This window comes from Drosophila arizonae, chromosome 5 (assembly GCF_054131065.1).
Source record: "Drosophila arizonae isolate 15081-1271.41 chromosome 5, UAZ_ARI_1.0, whole genome shotgun sequence".
Lineage (NCBI taxonomy): Eukaryota > Metazoa > Arthropoda > Insecta > Diptera > Drosophilidae > Drosophila > Drosophila arizonae.
The window spans coordinates 25,513,087-25,533,914 of record NC_142925.1 but is presented as its reverse complement, the minus strand read 5'-3'; the positions used below and the strand labels follow the sequence as shown (position 1 = coordinate 25,533,914).

The following is a 20,828-nucleotide window of genomic DNA, read 5'->3' as shown; positions in this document are numbered from 1 at the left end:
ATCGAGAGTCTGCGGCATAGGGGCTGGCGCTGCGGCTGCATTTAAGCCCGAATTTGCATTTGCTTCCGCCTGTCAACATATTTAAAACTTATTCAGGCGGCAAATAAATATTTACACGATGTCGGCAAAATGGGCGTATAAAATCCGTGCTTAGCCTACCAAAAACGCGCATAGAAAGCGCAGAAAAAAAGAACTGAAAATAGGGAAATGTGGGTGGAAAATGGCTGTAGAAATGAATGAAGCGCATTTGAATGGTGAGACGAGAAAGCTTTATCATTTGACGCTCACTGCGCCCAAAAACTATGCAAATAATTCATTTGACAGACAGACGAGCAAACAAACAAGCTGGGGTTGGCTGAGGGGTGGATTGCCAGGGGCAAGCAGTCAGAGGGGGATGGCTGGGGGAGTAGCGAGTGTGACGATAAAGTGTGAAAATATGCAGCAGACAAAATTGCAAAAGAAATTAAAACGAGCAGCAGCAGCAGGAGCAACAGCAGGAAAAAAGAAAACAGAATTTGTAGACTCCCAAGGCATGCGTGTATGTGTGTGCGTGTGCAGGATGTCTGCGCCTGTGTAAGTCAGTGTGTGTGCCTTGGCCATGGCCAGCTTTGTTGACTACACGCTCTCCTATCCAGCAAATCTTTACCTCTGGCTACATTGCAAGCCAAAAGTCAGTTGCCTTCTGTTTTGGCATTCATGCTGTGCAGCCACGCCCCCGTTTCTTCGCCCCTTCCGTCGGCACGCCCTCCTGCTTCACGTGCCTGGGAGCCTGCAAGTCAAATGTTTAGATTTTTGTTGGTCCTCTTCTGTTAAACTGTTAAACTGTTCTGGCATTTTTGTTACGCTCCACACCTTTCACACCTTGCAAGCAACCTGACCAGCCCCTTCAGCCCCTTGCGCATAGTTTGTGGTGTCTATTGTTTTGGCATAAATATTGCCTGGATATAAGCGCTCGAAAGTGAGCTTTAAAATATATTTGCCCAGAGCTCAAAACAAACAACAGATTGACGTAAAATTCGCATTAAAAATGCAACATGTTATGTCGCATGCAAGCAATCTCTGCCCCTTAACCTCTGCCCAAACAAGCTTAAAAGGCCAAAAATAAAAATATAAAAAAAACATCCTCAGTCGAGGCATTTTAAATATTTGATGCTTCAACATTATTTGGCAATTGATGGCAGACAATCTCCCGGGTGCGGGGGCAAACGAAGGCAGACAGGTATCTAATAGAGAGAGAGAGAGAGAGAGACAGAGAGAGTCGGTTCTTCTGTGTTTGTGTATGTGCGTGTGTGTCCTTGTATGTGTGAGTAATCTATTAGTTGCGGCCAGGAACGGAAGTGTTTATATTGTTCCTACAGCTGTCAGCCAGAGCGTTGAGGAATTGATCTATAAAAGCATTTTCCATGCATTTCCCTGACATTTCCGCAGCGCATGGCATATGCAAAAATTGAAAAAAAAAAATGTTTAAAAGATAGATGAGAACGACGGACCGAGCATAAAAACCAAGCAAATACCAAAGAAATGCCCAAGCTACACTCAGCGAAATTAAGACTAACTCAATAATGTTTTTAAACTTATAAATATGTAGTTTCTTTATAATACATATATGTTTATATGCATATACATATGTCACGTATTCATTTAATACTAACCAATAATAATAATTTTTAATATTATTATTATTTTAAGATAAATATTAAATACATAAAAATATTTTAATATACAGAGATAAAAACTACACTTAGGTAAATAAAATGTTAAAGTTAATGTTTAAAAATATAAATTATATCTTTATACATATATTCAATATGTGTATCAAAAGTTAATTAATATAATTATTTTCAATATTATATAATATTTATGATTATGTCAAATATTATATCATCTTGAATATTCACCTTCTACTTTGTCGAGCTCACTCCCTAGCTATTTTTGATGCAACAATTTAATTGTTGTGCTCCGCCATTTCTCGCTGTGTAGCATGCAAATGTCGTGCAACAGCTAGGAGCAACAAGAAAGGGCGAGCGAATGAATGGGGACTTTTTGTCAGTGTGGCACGTGCGTCGCGTCACTTGGTATCATCGACGCGGAAATGTGATGTCAATTCAAATTTGTTCAAGTGTATGAATCTATAAATAGGCGTGTGTGTGTGTGTGGATATGAATAAGCGTATGTGCTCATGTGATACTTTAACGGGTTCCCTCCATAAGCGAGTTCGCCATTTTCTAAGCACACAAAACTTTTCTGAAGTGCGTGAGTTTCCTTCGTCATTATCATTCTGCTCATCATCCGCATACTTTACATCATTATCATCGTCATCTCTGGCAGCAGCTTCTGGCTGCGCTGTTCCTGTCACGCTTTGATATCCTGCGTCGCGTGACATATCCGTTGGCTGGCGATACATCAGCCCCGCCCCACTACCACTTACGCCCACTTTTTTTTGGTTGCAGCTGCTGCTGCTGCTGCGCTTTTGTTTGTCAGCAAACGGCACTGGAAATTTTCTTCTCAATTTTTCTGCAATTGTAGCGATTTTTTCGCCTTCCTTCAGCTTTTCTTCTTTCCTTTCATTTTTTGTGTGTGCAATTGAATTAAATGCGACACCAGACAGCAGTCGCCTCTGTGTATGTACGTGTGTGTGTGTGCGTGTGCGCAGAGGTGGGTGTGCCACCTGAGCCTCTTGAGCAGCTCTTTGGTAGCTGACAGCCACACTTGTATACGTTAATATCTGAAGTTGAGAGTGTCGCTTGTTAACCGGCAAGATGACAGCTGCTGATAACCGTTTGGCAGATTCGAGCAATCACGTGGGCTCTATAAAGATAGCTCGAAGCGTTTCCCAATGAGTCTGTTGTAAGAATGAGCTGAGGTCTGGGCCACCAGAAGCTATCATTGCTTTCGGAGGAAGCTCTTGGGTATTACAAGTCTTTGCAGCTATAACTCATTGAGAATTATAAATGAAATTCAATTATTTGACATGACTCGTATACAAATTATAAATTATATAATGTCTCACTTTAATAATCAAGACCCCAACTGAAGTCTAGTTACAATGCTCCCTCGATCCGCAACTTTTCATCTTTCTCATGAAGTACTGTTTGTTCGGGGTTAGCTTTATAAATGGACCAAAGCAAACATTTAAGTTTACTCATCGCATCGCCAATCTAACAATTTGCTTTGGAGTGACAAATCGAGAGCTAGAGAACAGCTGCCAATTAAAACTCGATGGAGTCGCAATTGTTATTCTACAAATATAATTTCAAAGGAATTTTTGATTTGAATTGAATTCCAAACGCTTGGCGCCTTTTGCGAGGGTAGTTTTTCAAATTAGGCATAAGTTTTATTTGATTACTGTATTATCTATGGTCTATGGAACATTTATCTGGATCGAATTCTATAATATATAGAACAAGAAATGCGATTTAACTATTAAAGTTGTGACGATGTTATGATTATAGCTATCGACAAATTCATATACATATACGATGACCCTAACGGATGTATGTACACTTTTTGTAGGATCCATATTTATGCTTCTTACATGGATTTTAACAAATCCTTTATAGCTCGAACACCAATTCTCAATTCAGAATTCATTGAGGTAGAAATTGAAAAAATAAAGAAATAAAAATGATACATCATGGATATATTTTACATGGATATATTATTTCTTCTTGCTTTTAAACGAAAAGCGCCTCTACTTGTTTCGTTGCCTTTGGAAATTAAATATTTGCCCTCCATTAAGATACCCAAGTTACGGTTATATGAAGTTAACTTAAGCAAATTGCAGAGCTGCCTCTTCACATACCTGAGCGAATAAAACTTGATACCCAAGTATTATTACCTTGCCCATCTCCGAAGAGCGCTTCTAAGAAAAAAGTTTAACTTTTACGGCGATATCAATTTGAGCTCAAGTAACTTCTTAATTTGAATGGACATAAAAATCACGCGGTTAGATCTTGATGCAGCGCTTAGCTTATGTTGATTATTTACGATCTACAACGGCCTCGGCTAATGCAGATACCTCGCTAAGCCGCCGCACGCGGAATAGGGTATGCGGGTATGTGGCACTCGTTAGGCCATCGGCATTAAAGTTGATGCCAGCTCGTGCCTAATTTAACGACACCAGCGACATTTCGAGGCACATTTCATGGCAACCTGCGACTGTCTACACTCCAGCACACACTTAGGCACACACACAGACACTCTCTCTTTGGCAAATGTATAAGAGCCGCACATAACGGTAGCTGCCAGTGAAAACCTCGGAACACAAGCCAGACATACGAGACGTTGGCGGCGACGGCAACGGCGACATTTACAGGTGGTCGTTGGTCTAATGAATTTTATAGCCAGGAAATTATTATGGCAGGCATCGATGAGCCAGGCCGAGACGCAGGTGGTGGCTAAAGACGGCAAAAGGCAAAGGTACTGGTGACGGGTGACGGGTGGTGACGGTAGAACGAGTTGAAATTGGCAATTAACAAACCATTGAATCCAATAAACAGGATTTTAACATTTTGAACAAACACATACACAGGCAAACAGAACAGAACAGAACAGAGCAGAGCAGAGCCCAGCACAAAGCAAAGCAGCACTAAGAGCAGCCAAAAGGTAGCTAAAATAAGGCGCCAGGGCAACCAGAGGGCGGAAAGGACAGCAGGGACCATCCACTGACTTGCTGAATGGCTGGCTGGCTGGCTGGCGGGCTAACAGGCAGCAGGCAGACCGAGCAGTGGAAGTCAAGGCACGAACTCTTCACACACCCGACTAAGCGGCTGCACAGTGGAGCTGTTTCACTCTTTTCTCTAAAAAGTTGATAATGCTATGCTCTAATTTTAATTTAACGACAATACTTGGATATTTGAGAACGATTCAAAAAAAAAAAAAACAACAATTTGCTAGAGATATATACAGATATATAAAAAATATCAATTTGTTTTTTTTTTATGTACAATTTCTTATAGTTAAGTATAATATTTTGGAATATACAATCTGCAATCTACAACATAACATTTACACTTCTTTAGTTTCAATTAATATTAAATATTTTCATTTGAAGTTGAGAAATAAAAAACTCAATGTATGTAAAACTGATCAAAAGAAAAGGTTAAGGACTCTTACTTCTATGTTTTTTTTTTTTGTTGTTTTTTTTTTAAATTAATTTCATGCAATTGATAAGCATTTTTCTTTTCAATTTTATTGGCCTCAACACAATTTTTAATAAAACTCTTTATTCAATGAAAAGACATATTTTATTTATTATATAACTATTTGCTTTAAGGCAACTCCTTTTGGGACTCTTAGCTCTATTTCCTTTTTGTTAACCATTAAACATAGAAGGCTCTTCACATTCTTCTTTAAATAACAACAGTTGTATTTCATAGGTAATAAAATGCTTCAATACAGTCATCAGCTTGTGCATCGAAATTGCCCACTGTGCGTCGTTAGTTCGCGTCGTCGTGTTTGTTTATATGCCATTTTTGATTATTTTTATGTCGGTGCGTGTGGGCGTGTGTATAAATAAGTATGTATGTATATGTATGGGTATGTCTGTCTCTTTATATATATGTGTATGTATATATGTATGCCTGACTATGGAGGCCAATTCATAAGGTAGCATCTGTGTGCGTATGCCTGTGCGTGTGCGTGTGCGTGTGTGTCCGGGTCGTACAGGATGTATTGGTTTTCGGGGCGGCCTGGGTCTGTAAATCGTTGTTGTTGTAATTGAATCCTTTGAAGTGTTGCCTAAATGCTAGTTAGAAATTTAAATCAAAATCAAAATGAAAATTCATTTAAATTATATCACAGCGCAGCAAAGTTTAGTCAACTGCTCCCCATTCGGGGCAAACGTATTTGATGGGTTAATGCTCAAAGGAGTTCTCAGTAAGTGGCCGAAGCGACTTAAATGTACCAAGTGAATTGAATTGAGTGGCAAAAGCGAAGATTTTAATTGGAATACCATGGAAAGACTGAAAAGCTTTCAAATAGACGAATGAAATATGCACGAAATGCGAGCAAATCTGATTCAAAAAGTGTCATAAGAATATGTTTATTTAATTGATATCAAAAATGTCTGTATTAAATGAAAATTAAGTTATTTAGCAATCGATTGACACTCTATTTGGTTTACCAGCATTTAAATGTGAATAGCGAATGTAAAGTGAGACCTGAAAGAAAATTCATTTTAAGTTAACTTATTTAATATTTATAAAAATCTTCTAAAATAATTTTATGATCTATAATTTTAACTTAGTATATAATATCCGCATTAAAATACCGATAGAAGACTAATCTGAATAAAAATATATTATAGAAATGTTGAAAGAAAAAACTAAGATAATTAAAGACAAAATAAAGAAACTGAGTAATTTTTTAATTCATTAGAAATTGTAGGCAATTGGTAATCCGAAATTCGTTCCTAGGGAAAAATAAATATCGAGAATAGTGATATCATTTAAGAGAAAATGAATAAATCTATAAGTAATAAAAGAAGACTCTTCCATGGTAGAATATAGGAAAATTGTTAAAGCTGAAATTCCTCTCTAAAAAATATTTTATCTTTCTAAATATTTGAAAGAGTGTAAAGAATGAAATGTACAACCGAGTACAGCTCGCAATCATTAGATATAAATATATAATTACTATGGAAAGCTTAACAACTCGTTTCCTTCCATTATAATAGGACTTTCAATTTGGCAACTCTTCAGACGGTGATTGCATTAAAACGCGAAATCCATTCAGTTCGCCAAGTGCCTGACCATTTGTCTAGGCACCTGGCTAGGCTCGCCGTAAGCCCACTCGAGTCGGACTCCTGCTCCAGGGAATCCGTTATCATTACATGGCATACTCTTAATGAAGCTCTTTCACTCTCACTCACTCCCTCCTTCTCTCGCACCCTCTATTATTTTTAATGAGCAAGTCCCCGACAATGGCCAAAACACACTCGACCACACAATAGATCATACGAACTGCTCGGACCACAATGGGAACCACTTAGACGTACTTAGCAGCTGCAGTGCTGCGAGTCCTTTCAGCTGCCTCACCACATGTGCTCTGTGTAGCCGGATTATTAAATCAAATTAAATTAAATTAATACCGCTGATTAAAACGTAATGCGCGAAGCAAACAAAAGCCGAGCATTTAAGCGCGCTGCATGTGAAACAAAGCCCAGATCCTTGGCGTACAGCGAGCGAGACCCTAGCGACAGCCCCACAGTAAACATCATAATCAGGAGCCCACAATATGGGCGCGCACACACGCATTGCCCCCTTTTTAACGCCATGACAGAAAACCGAAAGGCAAATCGTTCACAGTTCTCAGTTCTCAGTCTGCTATCTGCTGTCTCCTGTCGCAGAGCTTGGCGCCCGGAAATGTGGAAATTTGCAATCAGCATAAAAATTACATTAACATGCTGCTCCGAAGACCAGAAAAACAGCAAAGAGAACCACATTTTCACGCTGCCAGACGGACAAACAGACAAACAGACGGACATCTAGGCTGCTAGAATGCGAGGCCTTTCCCGAGGCCAAATGACAAAGTTTATGTGTGGATATTTAAATAAAATTATATGAGAGTAAAGGCGAAAAGACAAGGAGACAAGCATTTCTCCTTGGACTGACGAAGATTGAATACTCTATTCAGAACTTTAAAGAAATTTTGCTTTAGTCTGTAAAGGGATTTCCTAAATCGAGAGCTAATAATATAGAGAGCAGCAGACTCTCTGCATTACGAACAGGGATTTGGAGTAGAAACTAGTTTTAGAGTGATGTATAAATAGATGAGTTCGTCTCTTATGATAATAACTTGAATGACGATTGGCGAGTTGGTTTTTGTCGGAAAGAAAAATGAATATCACTGTTGAGCTATCGAGATTTTTCGAATAGCTTTAAATAATTAAACGATTGAATTTACTTAATGATTAGTTTATTAGCGATTATTAGAGTTTACAGAGTTTATGTGATAGACGCGAGCAAGCGACTAGGCTGTCGTGCTGTCCGCTACTATGGTTGTAATAGTCAATCTAACACTGCATCTGCTCTAAACAAGAGTTAATTGCATACTAAGTACAATGTACGCGAGCCGGCGGATTAAGCTGTGCCGGTGCGTGGGTGAAAAAGACAACGCAAAAGGGAGAGCGTGATCTCCGTTACAAATTCTCTTAAATGATAACATATTTTATGAACTGCCGCTCTTAATTACAATGAAGCGATGATTGCTGAGCCCAACATCCTCCCCCCGTTGAAGACTTAGTCTTCAACAAAATCCTTAAGGGGCAGCAAGCACAGCTTATTTGTAGCTCTTCTAATCTCGCCAGCTTCAGTTTTTAGTAGGGCTACCCGTGCAACGCCATCACTTCCAGGGATAAGTTCGATTATTCTGGCTAGTGGCCACTTAAGTGAAGGTAGATTCTCATCCTTCACAAGAACTATGTTGCCAACAGCCAAGCCAGGTTTGGAGGTTCTCCATTTCGCTCGCTGTTGTAACAAGTTGAGATATTCGTCCCGCCAACGAGTCCAGAACACCTGCTGAAGATAGCTTACGCGCTGCCAAGCATCCAAACGATTAAAATTGAGCCCTGTCAGGTTTGGCTCACTGAAGGACGAAGGAGGGCCACCGTTGAGGAAATGCGCAGGAGTCAACACGTCTATGTCTGATGGGTGCTCTGAAATCGAAACTAAAGGGCGTGAATTAACGACAGCAGCGATGTTGCAAACCAGTGTGCGAAGCTCATCGTAAGTTAGGATGGAGGACCCAACACATCGGTAAAAATGATGCTTCGCTGTCTTCACTGCCGCCTCCCACAAGCCACCAAAGTGAGGCGATCGTGGAGGGATGAAATGCCATTCGATTGAGTCTGCCAAACAGAAATCCTTCACAGCCTTCTGGTGGGTGTCTGACAGAAATAGACGCTTCAACTCCTGAAGCTGGTTGCGGGCACCAAGAAAGTTTGTGGCGTTATCCGACCAGATTTGACTTGGCTTTCCTCTGGTGCATATGAAACGTTGAAGTGCATGCAAAAATGCCGCAGTAGTTAAATCCTTGACTAACTCCAACCAAATAGCCTTCGTGGCAAAACAAATAAACACACAAACGTAGCATTTCACAGGCGCCTTGTTTCGTGACTCAGGCTTGTAAAAGAAGGGTCCGCAAAAGTCGACTCCAGTCACTCCAAAGACGCGATAGCCGTTGACTCGATCCTTGGGTAGATCTGCCATTATGTGTTCAACGAGTCGAGGCCTTGCACGAAAGCAAATTACGCATCTCTGAATTACACTGGCTACAGTTTTTCTACCTCCAATTGGCCAATATTTGGAACGAACCAACGCTAGCACTGCTCGGGGACCAGCGTGCAAGTTTCGCTGATGGAAATGCATTATGATGGCTCTAGTTACTGGATGAACTTTGGGCAAAATAATTGGATGGCGACTATCGAAATTTAAAGTTGAGTTTTTGAGACGGCCATCGACACGTAGCAGCCCAATCTCATCAAGGAACGGTGACAGCGAGGCTAGACTGCTGGATGACGGAACCATTCCTTTATTTCGAAGAGCATTTATGTCGTCTGAGAGATGTGTTCGTTGAATCATTCTTAACAGTATATGAGTGCCGTTCCGGATGTCTGCTAGGGTTATTCCTGGACCATGACTTTTTTTAATAAACATTGATACGTATGCAAACGTACGCTGCAAGCGGCCGAAAGAATTCACAAACTTGCAGTCCATAGAGACATCATGGACTGCGTCCTTTACAAGAAGCACAGTTCTTCGACGCTCAATTGAAGTTCTTTCTGGAAGTGCTGAGACTGGCCACTGAGATCTGGGCTTGCAGAGGAAACCTGGACCGTTGAACCAATGTAATGATGCATTTAAATCCGAGGGCAATGCACCCCGAGATAATATATCCGCGGGATTCAGTGTTGTAGGTATATAGTGCCATTCCATTGCTGATGTGAGATCTTGTATCGTGGCGATGCGATTTGAAACAAAAACGTTAAATCGTCCGGGCTCGTCATTGATCCAAGAAAGCGCAACAGTAGAGTCAGACCAACAATGAAACTCGCCTGCGAAAATGCCTAAGCGAGCCACTTCATTCATTAGACGCGCAAGCAACTCTGCCCCGCATAGTTCCAGCTTGGGAACCGTGAGCGTTTTTAGAGGCGCAACTCGAGACTTAGAGCAAAGCAACCTGCTGATGGTATGCTGACCTCTGGATACAATATAAATGCAAGCTCCGTATGCCTCGATGCTGGCATCGCAGAATCCATGGACCTCAACCTTCGATCCTGGTATTAATGATAGCCTGGGAAATGCACTACTAAGACCATTGCCAAAGTTGCTGCAAATGTCTAGCCATGCAGTGTGACATGCAGACGGGAGACTCTCATCCCAATCAAGTTTATGCCTCCAGAGTTGTTGCAAGAAGATTTTAGCTTTCGTTATTACTGGGCCGACCAGGCCGAGGGGATCATAAAACCTAGCAATAGACGAGAGAACAGAGCGCCTGGAGGGCTTAGAGGCTGAATTCAGGGCTAGATATGAGAAAAGAAGTTGATCAGATGCCGGATCCCATGCAAGGCCAAGTGTCTTTGTAATGTCGCTGCCATCATTGAACCTAATGAGCGATTCCTTGTCGCAGTCTGTTACGCCGTCCAGTACCATGGGATGGCTTGAACACCACTTCCTCAATTTAAACTTCCCACATGCCAAGATTCCAGCTGTCTCTTGCATAACAAGTCTTGCTTCTTCGACTGAATTTCCTCCACTAATCAAATCATCAACATAGAAATCGCGAAGCAGTACGTCGGACCCGACTGGGAATGCGTTCCTTTCATCTACGGCAAGCTGATGCATGGCGCGCACAGACAAAAATGACGCTGGTTTTGTTCCATATGTTACCGTATCAAGCCTGAAAACTTCCAACTCATCATCTGGCGAATTCCTCCATAAAATGCATTGTAGATAGCTGTCCGGCTCAGGTACTTTCACGCAACGATACATTTTGCAAATATCGCCGGTGAGTGCAACTGGATAAGATCGGAAGCGCAATAATATGTCGACTAATTTTGGCTGAATGACGGGACCTGACATTAGAATGTCATTCAACGAATGCCCAGTTGTTGTAGATGCAGATCCATCAAAGACGACGCGAAGCTTGGTAGTTGTGCTATCATCCTTCAAAACGCAGTGATGAGGAAGAAAATATCTGCATAGATGCAATGAATTAAGAGGAACGCGTGACATATGACCAAGTTCAAGATACTCTTTCAGAAATGCTGAGTATTGAGACTTTATATGCGGCAAACGACTCAATTTCTTCTCCAAATTGAGAAACCGATGTCGCGCTTGCTCATAAGAATCTCCAAGAAGCTCGCAACTAAGCTTAACAGGCAGGCGTACTGTATATTGGCCACTAGCCAATCGATTGTAATGCCTCGCAAAATGCGCTTCGCAGTCTGAGTCTTCCTTGCTGAACTTTACAATGGAATCGCTGCAGCGCTCAACTTCCCAAAAGCGACGAACGAGACTGTCCAACTTGATATCAGCACAGGAGTCTGTAATCGGATCCGAAGGCGCCTTTGAAGCTAGTAGCACGGAGTTGTGGTTGCGAGCCTCGCCACCTGATACAACCCAACCAAGACGAGTCTTCTGTAACAATGGAAGTCCAGGCATCAACTTGATTTGTCCCACACAGAGCAAATCATAAAACAGGCTAGCTCCGATAAGCAGATCTACTCGTTGCGGCCTATGGAAAGCTGGATCTGCCAGCACTATGTTTGGCGGTATGCTCCAATTGCTCGTATTCACATTAGAACTGGGCTGCCTGCCAGTTATATTTGTAGCTACCATAGCCGTTATGCTAGTTGTATATTCAGATGCATGAGCTTGAAGAGTGAGGCAAATGCTGCTGCCATCCATGGCAACATTGGAGTCGCCTACGCCGCATACAGATGCGACCGATTTTGTTCTCTTAAGTTGCAGGAGATTCGCAAATCTGGCTGTAATGAGATGTAGTTGAGAGCCTGAATCTAAAAGTGCACGACAAGGAACAAGCTCGCCAAACCGATTCCTTGCCAGAACCACTGCGGTAGCCAGGAGCACAACGTCGCTGTGCCGATCCTTGGATAAGAGAGTAGTGGCTGGTGCTGAGGGCTGAGGGATGGTCTGTACTCTTGATGTTGAAGATTGTTGATGGGGCGGAATTGCTGCCTGCGATGTGCTGGAGTGGCCGAGGTGAAGAAGCGTATGATGCTTGACTCCACAGACCCGACAACTGCGCGAGCCACATTGTCGCGACTGATGACCTCCCTTGAGACAATTCAAACATAAGCCAGCCTTTCGGACCTCATTCAGGCGAAGACCAGGAGACAAGTTTGCGAATCTTGGGCATTTGTAGATTGTGTGCTCAAGATCATTACAAAAATTGCAACTGTGCGTACTGTGGCCGGTTACGAGAAATGCTGATCTACTGGTAGCAACCTTACTGCAAGAATTCATCGGCTTACTTGACGAATAGTTTGTAAGAGCAAATTTCATCGATTCCAAAGTACGGCAACGAAGCTCAAGAAACGAGGAGACTTCTTCATATCTGGGTATCTGAAGAGCCATCTCTGAGTTGTCCAATTTCTCTTCCCATTTAGCTTGTGAGGCCTCATCAAGCTTCTGTAGCAGTATCTGAGCAATCATGGCACTGGCTATCTGCTCTGTTGTGCCCAGACTACTGAGCGCACGCATATGGACATTGAAGCTGTCAGATAGCTCACGCAGCTTGGTTATGGATCCGTTTTCTACTCTTTTGAGACCTAAGATCTTTACGATGTGGGCCTGGAAGATTAAACGTCGATTATCATATCTCTGCTTTAATAAATTTATGGCAATTGTATAATTATCATTAGAAATTTCCAAAGAGCGAACCGTATCCAACGCTGCGCCATCGAGGCAGGACCGGAGGTGCTGAAGTCTTTCCATATTGCTGATTTCTGGCCGACTTTCAATGATTGTAGAAAACATTGAGTAGAAATCAGCCCAATTAGCATATCCACCGCTGAACGTAGGTAGCTTTAATGGCGGCAACGCAGGTGCAGTCTGCAATCTGGGAGCGGATGCGCGAGGAGGGTCACTTGGGCGACTAAACGTGGAACTATGATGCACTTGAGCAGTACGACTTTGCACTTCGGACATTATTGTTGACTGCATGACCATTATTAAATCATCAAAGTCAGTGCGCAAATTGCTGGACATCTCAGTAAAGTCGAGCTCCTCTAGACTTTCATGGGCCTTGCTAAAAGAGTGGCTTAGCTTGTCGATATGCTCCAGTAGAACATTTAGAGTGCTGTCACTGTGATCGGCAAGAGCATCTGAATCGACCTTGGATTGTAGCTTTTTTACGCGTTCAAACACCGACTGTACCTTGAGCTTATAAAACCGCACGCGATCTTCGGGAGCAACTGCACTAGCATCTAAATTCGCCATGACGAGTACAGCAAGAGTAACACGATAGAGTTCAAAGTCGTTGGTGCGAGCGCGATTGCAAGAGTAAAGTAAATGTATATATGCTATAGCGCAGACACAACTTGGAATAAGTCGTATTTGTCGAGCAGAGTACTTGCAACTTTAATAAACTGGCAAAGAATTATATTATGATACTCAAATAATATACACGTATGAATTGTTGCACACCGGTACGATTATTATGGACGCGCTCGTATCGCAGCCGTGGCGAAAGAGTGCAATGTCAACGAAGAATAACGGCAAGCATGTAATTACACTGTGCTTATGCAAACTTAATCACTTATAGATTGAAGCTATAGAACACGCAATCACTAACCATAGACATAGTTCAGAAATTAGCTGATTCTTTATTAGATTGTCATTTGCAGAAGTTTTCGCATGTGTACTACTTTTACGGGCGCCAGTGTATTGCAGACCGAACGAAAGAGTGTCTGGCGAATTGGCAAAGTAACGGCACGCAACTAATCGCTATATACACTGCTTATGTTCACGGGTGTATGTATGTATGTGATGCTGTCAATATATATATATGCAAATATGTAGAAAGAAACGAAAAGAGATCACGTCGGGGTCACCAAATGTTGAGCTATCGAGATTTTTCGAATAGCTTTAAATAATTAAACGATTGAATTTACTTAATGATTAGTTTATTAGCGATTATTAGAGTTTACAGAGTTTATGTGATAGACGCGAGCAAGCGACTAGGCTGTCGTGCTGTCCGCTACTATGGTTGTAATAGTCAATCTAACACTGCATCTGCTCTAAACAAGAGTTAATTGCATACTAAGTACAATGTACGCGAGCCGGCGGATTAAGCTGTGCCGGTGCGTGGGTGAAAAAGACAACGCAAAAGGGAGAGCGTGATCTCCGTTACAAATTCTCTTAAATGATAACATATTTTATGAACTGCCGCTCTTAATTACAATGAAGCGATGATTGCTGAGCCCAACAATCACTTAATTAAAAATTCACGTAAATCATACAATATTTTTAGTAAATTTTTTTTTAACACATTAAGTTAACTTAATATAGCATTCTATAGATGCATTTTAGTTTATAATATTAAAACTTTAATAAATAGAATTAAATTCATTGAATGAAAATCAATGTAATGAAAATCAATGTAAACAAAAATTCACAAAGTATGTAAGAAATTTGTAATTAATGAAACTCATGATGTAATTAGAAGGGGAAGGAAACTAACAAAATATCAGTTTACAAGACTTCTACGATAACTTATTTCAAGTATAGTAGAATCCGGTTATAGCGACTTCGCTTAATGCATCCGCACGGTTTTTGCGATGAAAATTTTGATTCCCAGACAAACCTTTATGAGTAAACTACATAATATATATGTTATGTGGTTCTAGCGTGTATTTGAGTTTTGAAAAATTATTAATATGATATTTGATATGCAGCTTCCAAAATATATACCATATTCAATTTTTGTACATTCGCAATTGGTTTACTTATTACAGGAGTGATCAACGCAAATATATTAAAAATAATGAACAAATATTTGCGCAAAAACAAATAACATTTCGATATAAATATATTTTTTGTTGAAAAACATATCGATATATTGATATTTTTGTTGAAAAATATTCGATATATTGATATTTTTCAACCACCCCAGGAAACTATTGAATTATGAACTGTCTAATGAGCATAGTGAAGGCCATACGTACAGTGGACTACTATTCTAGCATTACGGACTATATGCTGACCAAGTCGCGAGAGCTTCTCTGCAAGCTCTCAAAAAAACTGAGAGGACAGACAACGACCTGTGATATCTCGAGCCTATGGCAGAGAAGCCTAAACAGTGCAATTCTTATTCAGCAGTTAATAGCGGTTCTTATGATTCCCCTGATCCAAGACTTTGCTCTCTCTCTCTATCTCTCTCTCTCTATCTCTCTCTCTCTCTCTCTCTCTCTCTCTCTCCCTCTCTCTCTCTCTCTCTCTCTCTCTCTCTCTCTCTCTCTCTCTCTCTCTCTCTGTTCTTAACAGCTCTTTTCACAGTTTAGAGTCACACGTCAGTGACAAAACGGAAAGTGATTAAAATCGCATTTAATGCGCAAGCGACGCGTTCAGCGCTGAACGTGGAGAGGGCAGTGGGTGCAAACAGGGAAGTTGTTGTTGCTTTTTGTTGCGGCTGGTGATGTTAGTGGTGCTGTTGCTGTTGCTGTTGCTGTTGCTGTTTGGGGTGAGATTACTGTAAGTGTTTGCTATATTGTGTGTTTAGGTCTTCTGCCCGGGCTGAGAAAAGTCTTTTGGGTCGGAGTTTGAGTTGGGTTCGCAGTCGAAGCAGCATTGCGCTAATCAACGGGAAATTGACACGCGCCTCTTACTCCGCAGACCGCGCTCCAACAAAATTAACTCAATATATATCGAGCTTACTTATCTAAATGGGAAGCGAATGTCTCTTCGATATTAGCGGCAAAAAACATATTATAAGCCAATACCATGTGAGTCCTTCTGCAAGAAGCTTTGCCGCTCCATATTCCTAACCCCATTTTTTAAATTCTTTGGGAATAGAAATTGTGTCATGAACTGGAATAAATTACAGTATTACATACATGCAGGTTCAGTTTCCAGGGGATACAAGATCTGTGTAATAACTATTTTTACACTCTGCAGATTGATCTTCAGAAGGATTTACTTATTTTATAATACTCTAGATGAATATTAATAGTCGGAATTGCCCGACTACGGAATGAATTATCAACAGAAGATACTTTGACGTAATTCATATAGTAAACAAAATTACGCATTTTCAATGCCTAGTCTTTAGTTATTATACATTACGGAGCTAGCTCGACTAAACTCCTCGTCCTGATGGGCTAAACGCGCCTCCGTCCGCATGTAATAAACTTTTACAAATAAAATTTTAAACCCTAAATTTCCACTATCTATGAATTTAGAGTATAATAACAGAGTAAATACTCTCTAGGCATCACACAGTTTGAGTTCTAGGCTTCCATTAGACTTCTGCTCAAGATCTTCGTGAATAAGGAAAACACCGAAAAGGGAAAACAGCACCGAGCAGATGCTCTGATACGATTAAAGCAAACAAGAGTCCGACCTTCATTATGAAGAACAAGGTATGAAAAACATGAAAATCCTTTTTATCACCAAGCCCACATCAAGCAGCATTTGTAGTGTGTAGCCTCGCAAAGAGAGAAAGAGCGCGAGCGAGCGGACCTTATGGCGAGACGAGTTCTTTGTAAACCTCGCATGTTCAGCTGCTGAGGATCAGCAGCTCACGTACCTGCCACAGACAAAAAGGCAACCTGCAGAGAGACACACACACGCACAAACAAATAGCTATAGAGAACTTGAGGCTCTAAGCCATTTATAGTGCTGTCGTGAAACCTAGAAACGAATCGAAACGAAACGAATCGAAATTGTTTGTTTGACAAATAGAATTTCCATAGCATTAGCCGAACGCCGTCAATAAAGATTAGATGTCTGTGCGGAGATTGCATTTGCTCTCCAAACAGCAAACAGAAAAGAAAGAAAATTAGATACGAAACGCTGCCTGATGGCCGAGCAACCCCTACACGGCTGCGAAGCACAGGGTAGCCTGCGGTACAGCTCATTAACGACAGCTGCTCAACAGGCCGGCAGACGATCAAGACGGAGGTAAACGAATGCGAGCTGAGAGAAAGAGAGAGAGAGAGAGAGAGCGTGAGAGAGAAAGAGAGAGAGAATTGGAGAGGGAGAGAGTAGATCACGCATGTTTACCTGAGCTACCTGTAATATGGAGAGCTCACCGACTGCTCCCAAACATAACAATCAGGAAAGATCGCTTATTATGCCCGCTTCTGCTTCTGTTTAATGCCGACGAGCAGATCGCTCGCCTGCTTGTGCCTCCCCTTGGCTGAAGTTTTCTTTTGCACCTTGCAGCCTGTTGCACCAAGCACCAAGCACCAAGCACCAAGCAACAAGCACCAAGCAACAGGCAACAAGCCACCGCAGCGATCATATGCCGTTTGTCCTCAATTCTTGACAGCTGTTTCTTCAAGCCTCACCTTGATCTGTCCTTTTGGTTTGTTTTGTTTTGCTTTGCTGCTGCTGCTGCTGCTGCGCAATCATCTGTTTTTTGTTTTTTCTTTTCCTGATCCTGTTTTTTGTTCGGTTCGGGCCACGACAAGTCTTGCGATGGCCCTTGCACAGTTATTTAAATATGTCTTGCGGTTTTCTTTGTCAATCATCTGTTGTCTTCTGTCTGCAAAGGCTGTTAAGATTGCTTCTCCAGATGCACGTAAGGATGTGGTTGGCCCCCACCCCGTGACAGGAGCAAAGGCAGAGGGAAAGAGAGATTTACCTCGTCTAATCAAGTTTCATGAACTGGAAGCTAATCGCTGAGTGTTATATAACTGAGATCTTCCCGGACATTTTTTATATGATCTCTATTGCCTTCTACAAAGAAGAAGAAAAAACGCTTGAAAGATCAGTCAAGCAAGCGACTCTCAATTTGAAATATGAGAGGAAAATAATCGAAGCGGAACAAACGCGAATAAATTGTCAAGAAAATGCCACATTTACGAATACAGTTAGGTTTAACATTTTAGAAGAAACTGATGGGAAATACTTCAACCACAACGCGATGTAAAATTTTGGTAATTGGGCTATATACAAAATAGAGATTTATTTTATTTTATTTTTATTTATTTTATAAATGTAGCTGGGAAGATTTTAAAGTGAGTATCAAATGTAAGGATAATATATACATTTTAAAAAAACATCAATTTCTTAGATAACTCAAGCAAGAGATCAACGTTCTTCTCCCTCTGTTTCTTTCCTCATCTACCGCTGAATCTCTCTAAATCATCGACTAGCTCTTATCACTTACCTATAAGCTGTTGCTTCGGAAACATCTCGGAACAAACTCCACAAACTCGAACGCTCTGTGTACGGTTCGACTTGCTGGGAAAAAGAGGGAGTGCGGGGTGGGTTACTCTCTATTATCTTTAGCTTATATAGCGAGGCTTTGGCTGTTTTATCTCCACCGACTCGCTTGGCCACAGCGAAAATCAATTTCCATCTAAAATGCTTCTCTCTGCCGGATTTTCATTCGAACTTTTTACCTCACGTTTGTAAACAAAACGTTCCCGACAAACCCTTGCCCTGCTCCCCACCTCGACTCCACTCCGCTTGGTAACCAAGAGGGGCCGCTCCCCCACTGACAGCGTACGAGAATTTGACTAAACACTTGTAAAAAATACATAACACCCCCAACCAGAAAAAAAACGAGCATAGCATGCAAACATATATACATATAGCTAAATATATATGTATGTAAATATATATCTATGTAAATATATATCTATGTATATACATATACATATACATGCACACATATATGTGACTGTATGTGTGGGTTTGCCCAGCCAGTGAAGTGCACTTCAGCAGCAGCAGTAGCAGTAGCTACAGCAACAACAACAACTTCAAAGTGATAACCCAGTATTTTTTGGGGGAACTCTTGTGCTCTCTCCATCTCTCTCTATATATATTGTATATGATTTCAATGCTCTCGTGCTCTCTGGAAGCGCATGTGCAGTGCGTGAGAGCGCATTAAATACGGAAGTGTACTGAAAATACTGGGAAATTTCATAGGCCCACAGCTGCAGCGATGAGAGCGAGAGAGCGGCATGCGACTCGAGCGTGAGTGTGAGTCTGAGCGTGAGCGTGTGTGTGTGCGTGCGTGCGTGCTTGTGTTGGTTTGATAGGGTAGCAGACTTCCCACCAGGGTGTGTTCAACTCTTGATGAGCAGCCGCTAAAATATCCTGCATGAAAATGTTCTCACGCTGCCGAAGCCCGCCAGCCCGCCAACCCGCTGGCAGTCCGCTCCGCTGCTGCCGCTGCCCGATTGCGTGTCCCACTCCAATTCCCATGTGCCATGTCCCTTTGCCTTCGCCAGCCATTTGGCGTGGCTTTAAAAGTTTTTCTTATTTATTTTTTTTTTCCTTTTTTGGTTTTTGCCGAAACGAAATTCTTAATTTCTTGCCTAACTTCCGTTTTCTCAGCCACTTGAGCTACATATATAGGAGACTGGCTTAAAGCCAGCCAGCTCGACCTCTGCCAGTTCATGTGGCTGCGCGCGCAGTCAGCAAAATTTAAAGAGGAGTCGCTGGCACGCGGTTCCAGGACTCACAGCCACGTATGTATGTCTATATATGTATATGTAGATATATATAAATATATATGTATACATATTTGTGTCTGTGTGTGTATCCCGGCCTGTCATTCAGCCTGTCCGCTTGTTCGCCCCTTCTGTCTATAGTTGTCTCTCTGTCTCTGTGTGTATCACAGTTTGTACTTAGCGACAGATGTTGCACGTTGTTGGTGTTTTTGGTCCTTTTGCCTAGCAATCTTACGCAAAATCAAGTTTCCAAGTTCAAACAGCTAGACAGACAGATATCAAATCATATATATATATATATATATATATATATATATATATATATATATATATATATATATATATATATATATATATATATATATATATATAGATATATATAGATATGTATATGTATGTGGCCATGCCAAAGTTAGACAAAGATAGGGAAGGAGAGAGACGAGGCGATGCAAGCTTATTCCGCTGCACGGCTATTACTTTTTCTGTTAATTTTCATAAAATTATTTTAATATCTTTTCATATAACTGTAAAATGCTTGATGCGCTGGCTTTTTAATGTATTGTTGGCTATGCTCCTTAATCCTTTCGCCCGTGTCCTTTTCAGCTTGAGGTAGGACCCCGAACTAGAACTAGAATACCTATTCTTTATCAGTGTATACACACATGCATATGTATGTGTGTGCTGCTTGTGTGTGTGAGTTTGTGTAACTGTCACTGCGATTGTGAATGCGAATGGGAATGCGACTGCTAATTAGCAGGCGACAAGTTGCTGGCGAGAACTTAGCACAGTTAAACATATCGGCGCTACGAAACCGGAGGAGGTTCAGCCGCAGAAGCAGTAAGAGCTCCAGGTCACAGAAAAAGTTTACTCAGCAATTAAATGGGCCTAAATAGCAATAAAAGGAAGAAAAAAAAAATCATACACCGTTAAATACACAATAATATTTAATAATGATCTTAAAGGCTTGCAAATATTAATTTATTGGAATCACTTTCCCTTATGTAAAGTGTATTTATAAATATATAATTGTTAGGTATATGTAGCATTATAGGGTATTATCCAGTAGTTGTTGTACATCAAGAGATCTCGGGTCTATCAACAGATGCTGTGAGCAATGGCATCTATCCTTAATGCCATTGAAGGAAGATTATCTCGATCTGAAGCCTAAAAGCAGCAAATT

The 20,828-nt window shown here is 41.2% G+C and overlaps 2 protein-coding genes across 6 annotated transcripts in view; one reads left to right on the top strand and one right to left on the bottom strand.

Moving 5' to 3' along the window:
* jing (AE binding protein 2 jing) overlaps window positions 1-20,828 on the top strand; it is a 196,333-nt gene that overhangs the window by 113,447 nt on the left and 62,058 nt on the right. The window lies entirely within an intron of this gene.
* LOC149268854 (uncharacterized) lies at window positions 7,901-14,460 on the bottom strand. Its single transcript, XM_089472177.1, has one exon. It carries the CDS (start codon window positions 13,461-13,463, stop codon window positions 8,241-8,243), a length of 5,223 nt encoding a protein of 1,740 aa, XP_089328303.1. The 5' UTR covers window positions 13,464-14,460; the 3' UTR covers window positions 7,901-8,240.

Bases quoted from the DNA above. Each gene is read 5' to 3' on its own strand.
- LOC149268854 (XM_089472177.1), bottom strand. From the start codon at position 13,463: ATGGCGAATTTAGATGCTAGTGCAGTTGCTCCCGAAGATCGCGTGCGG.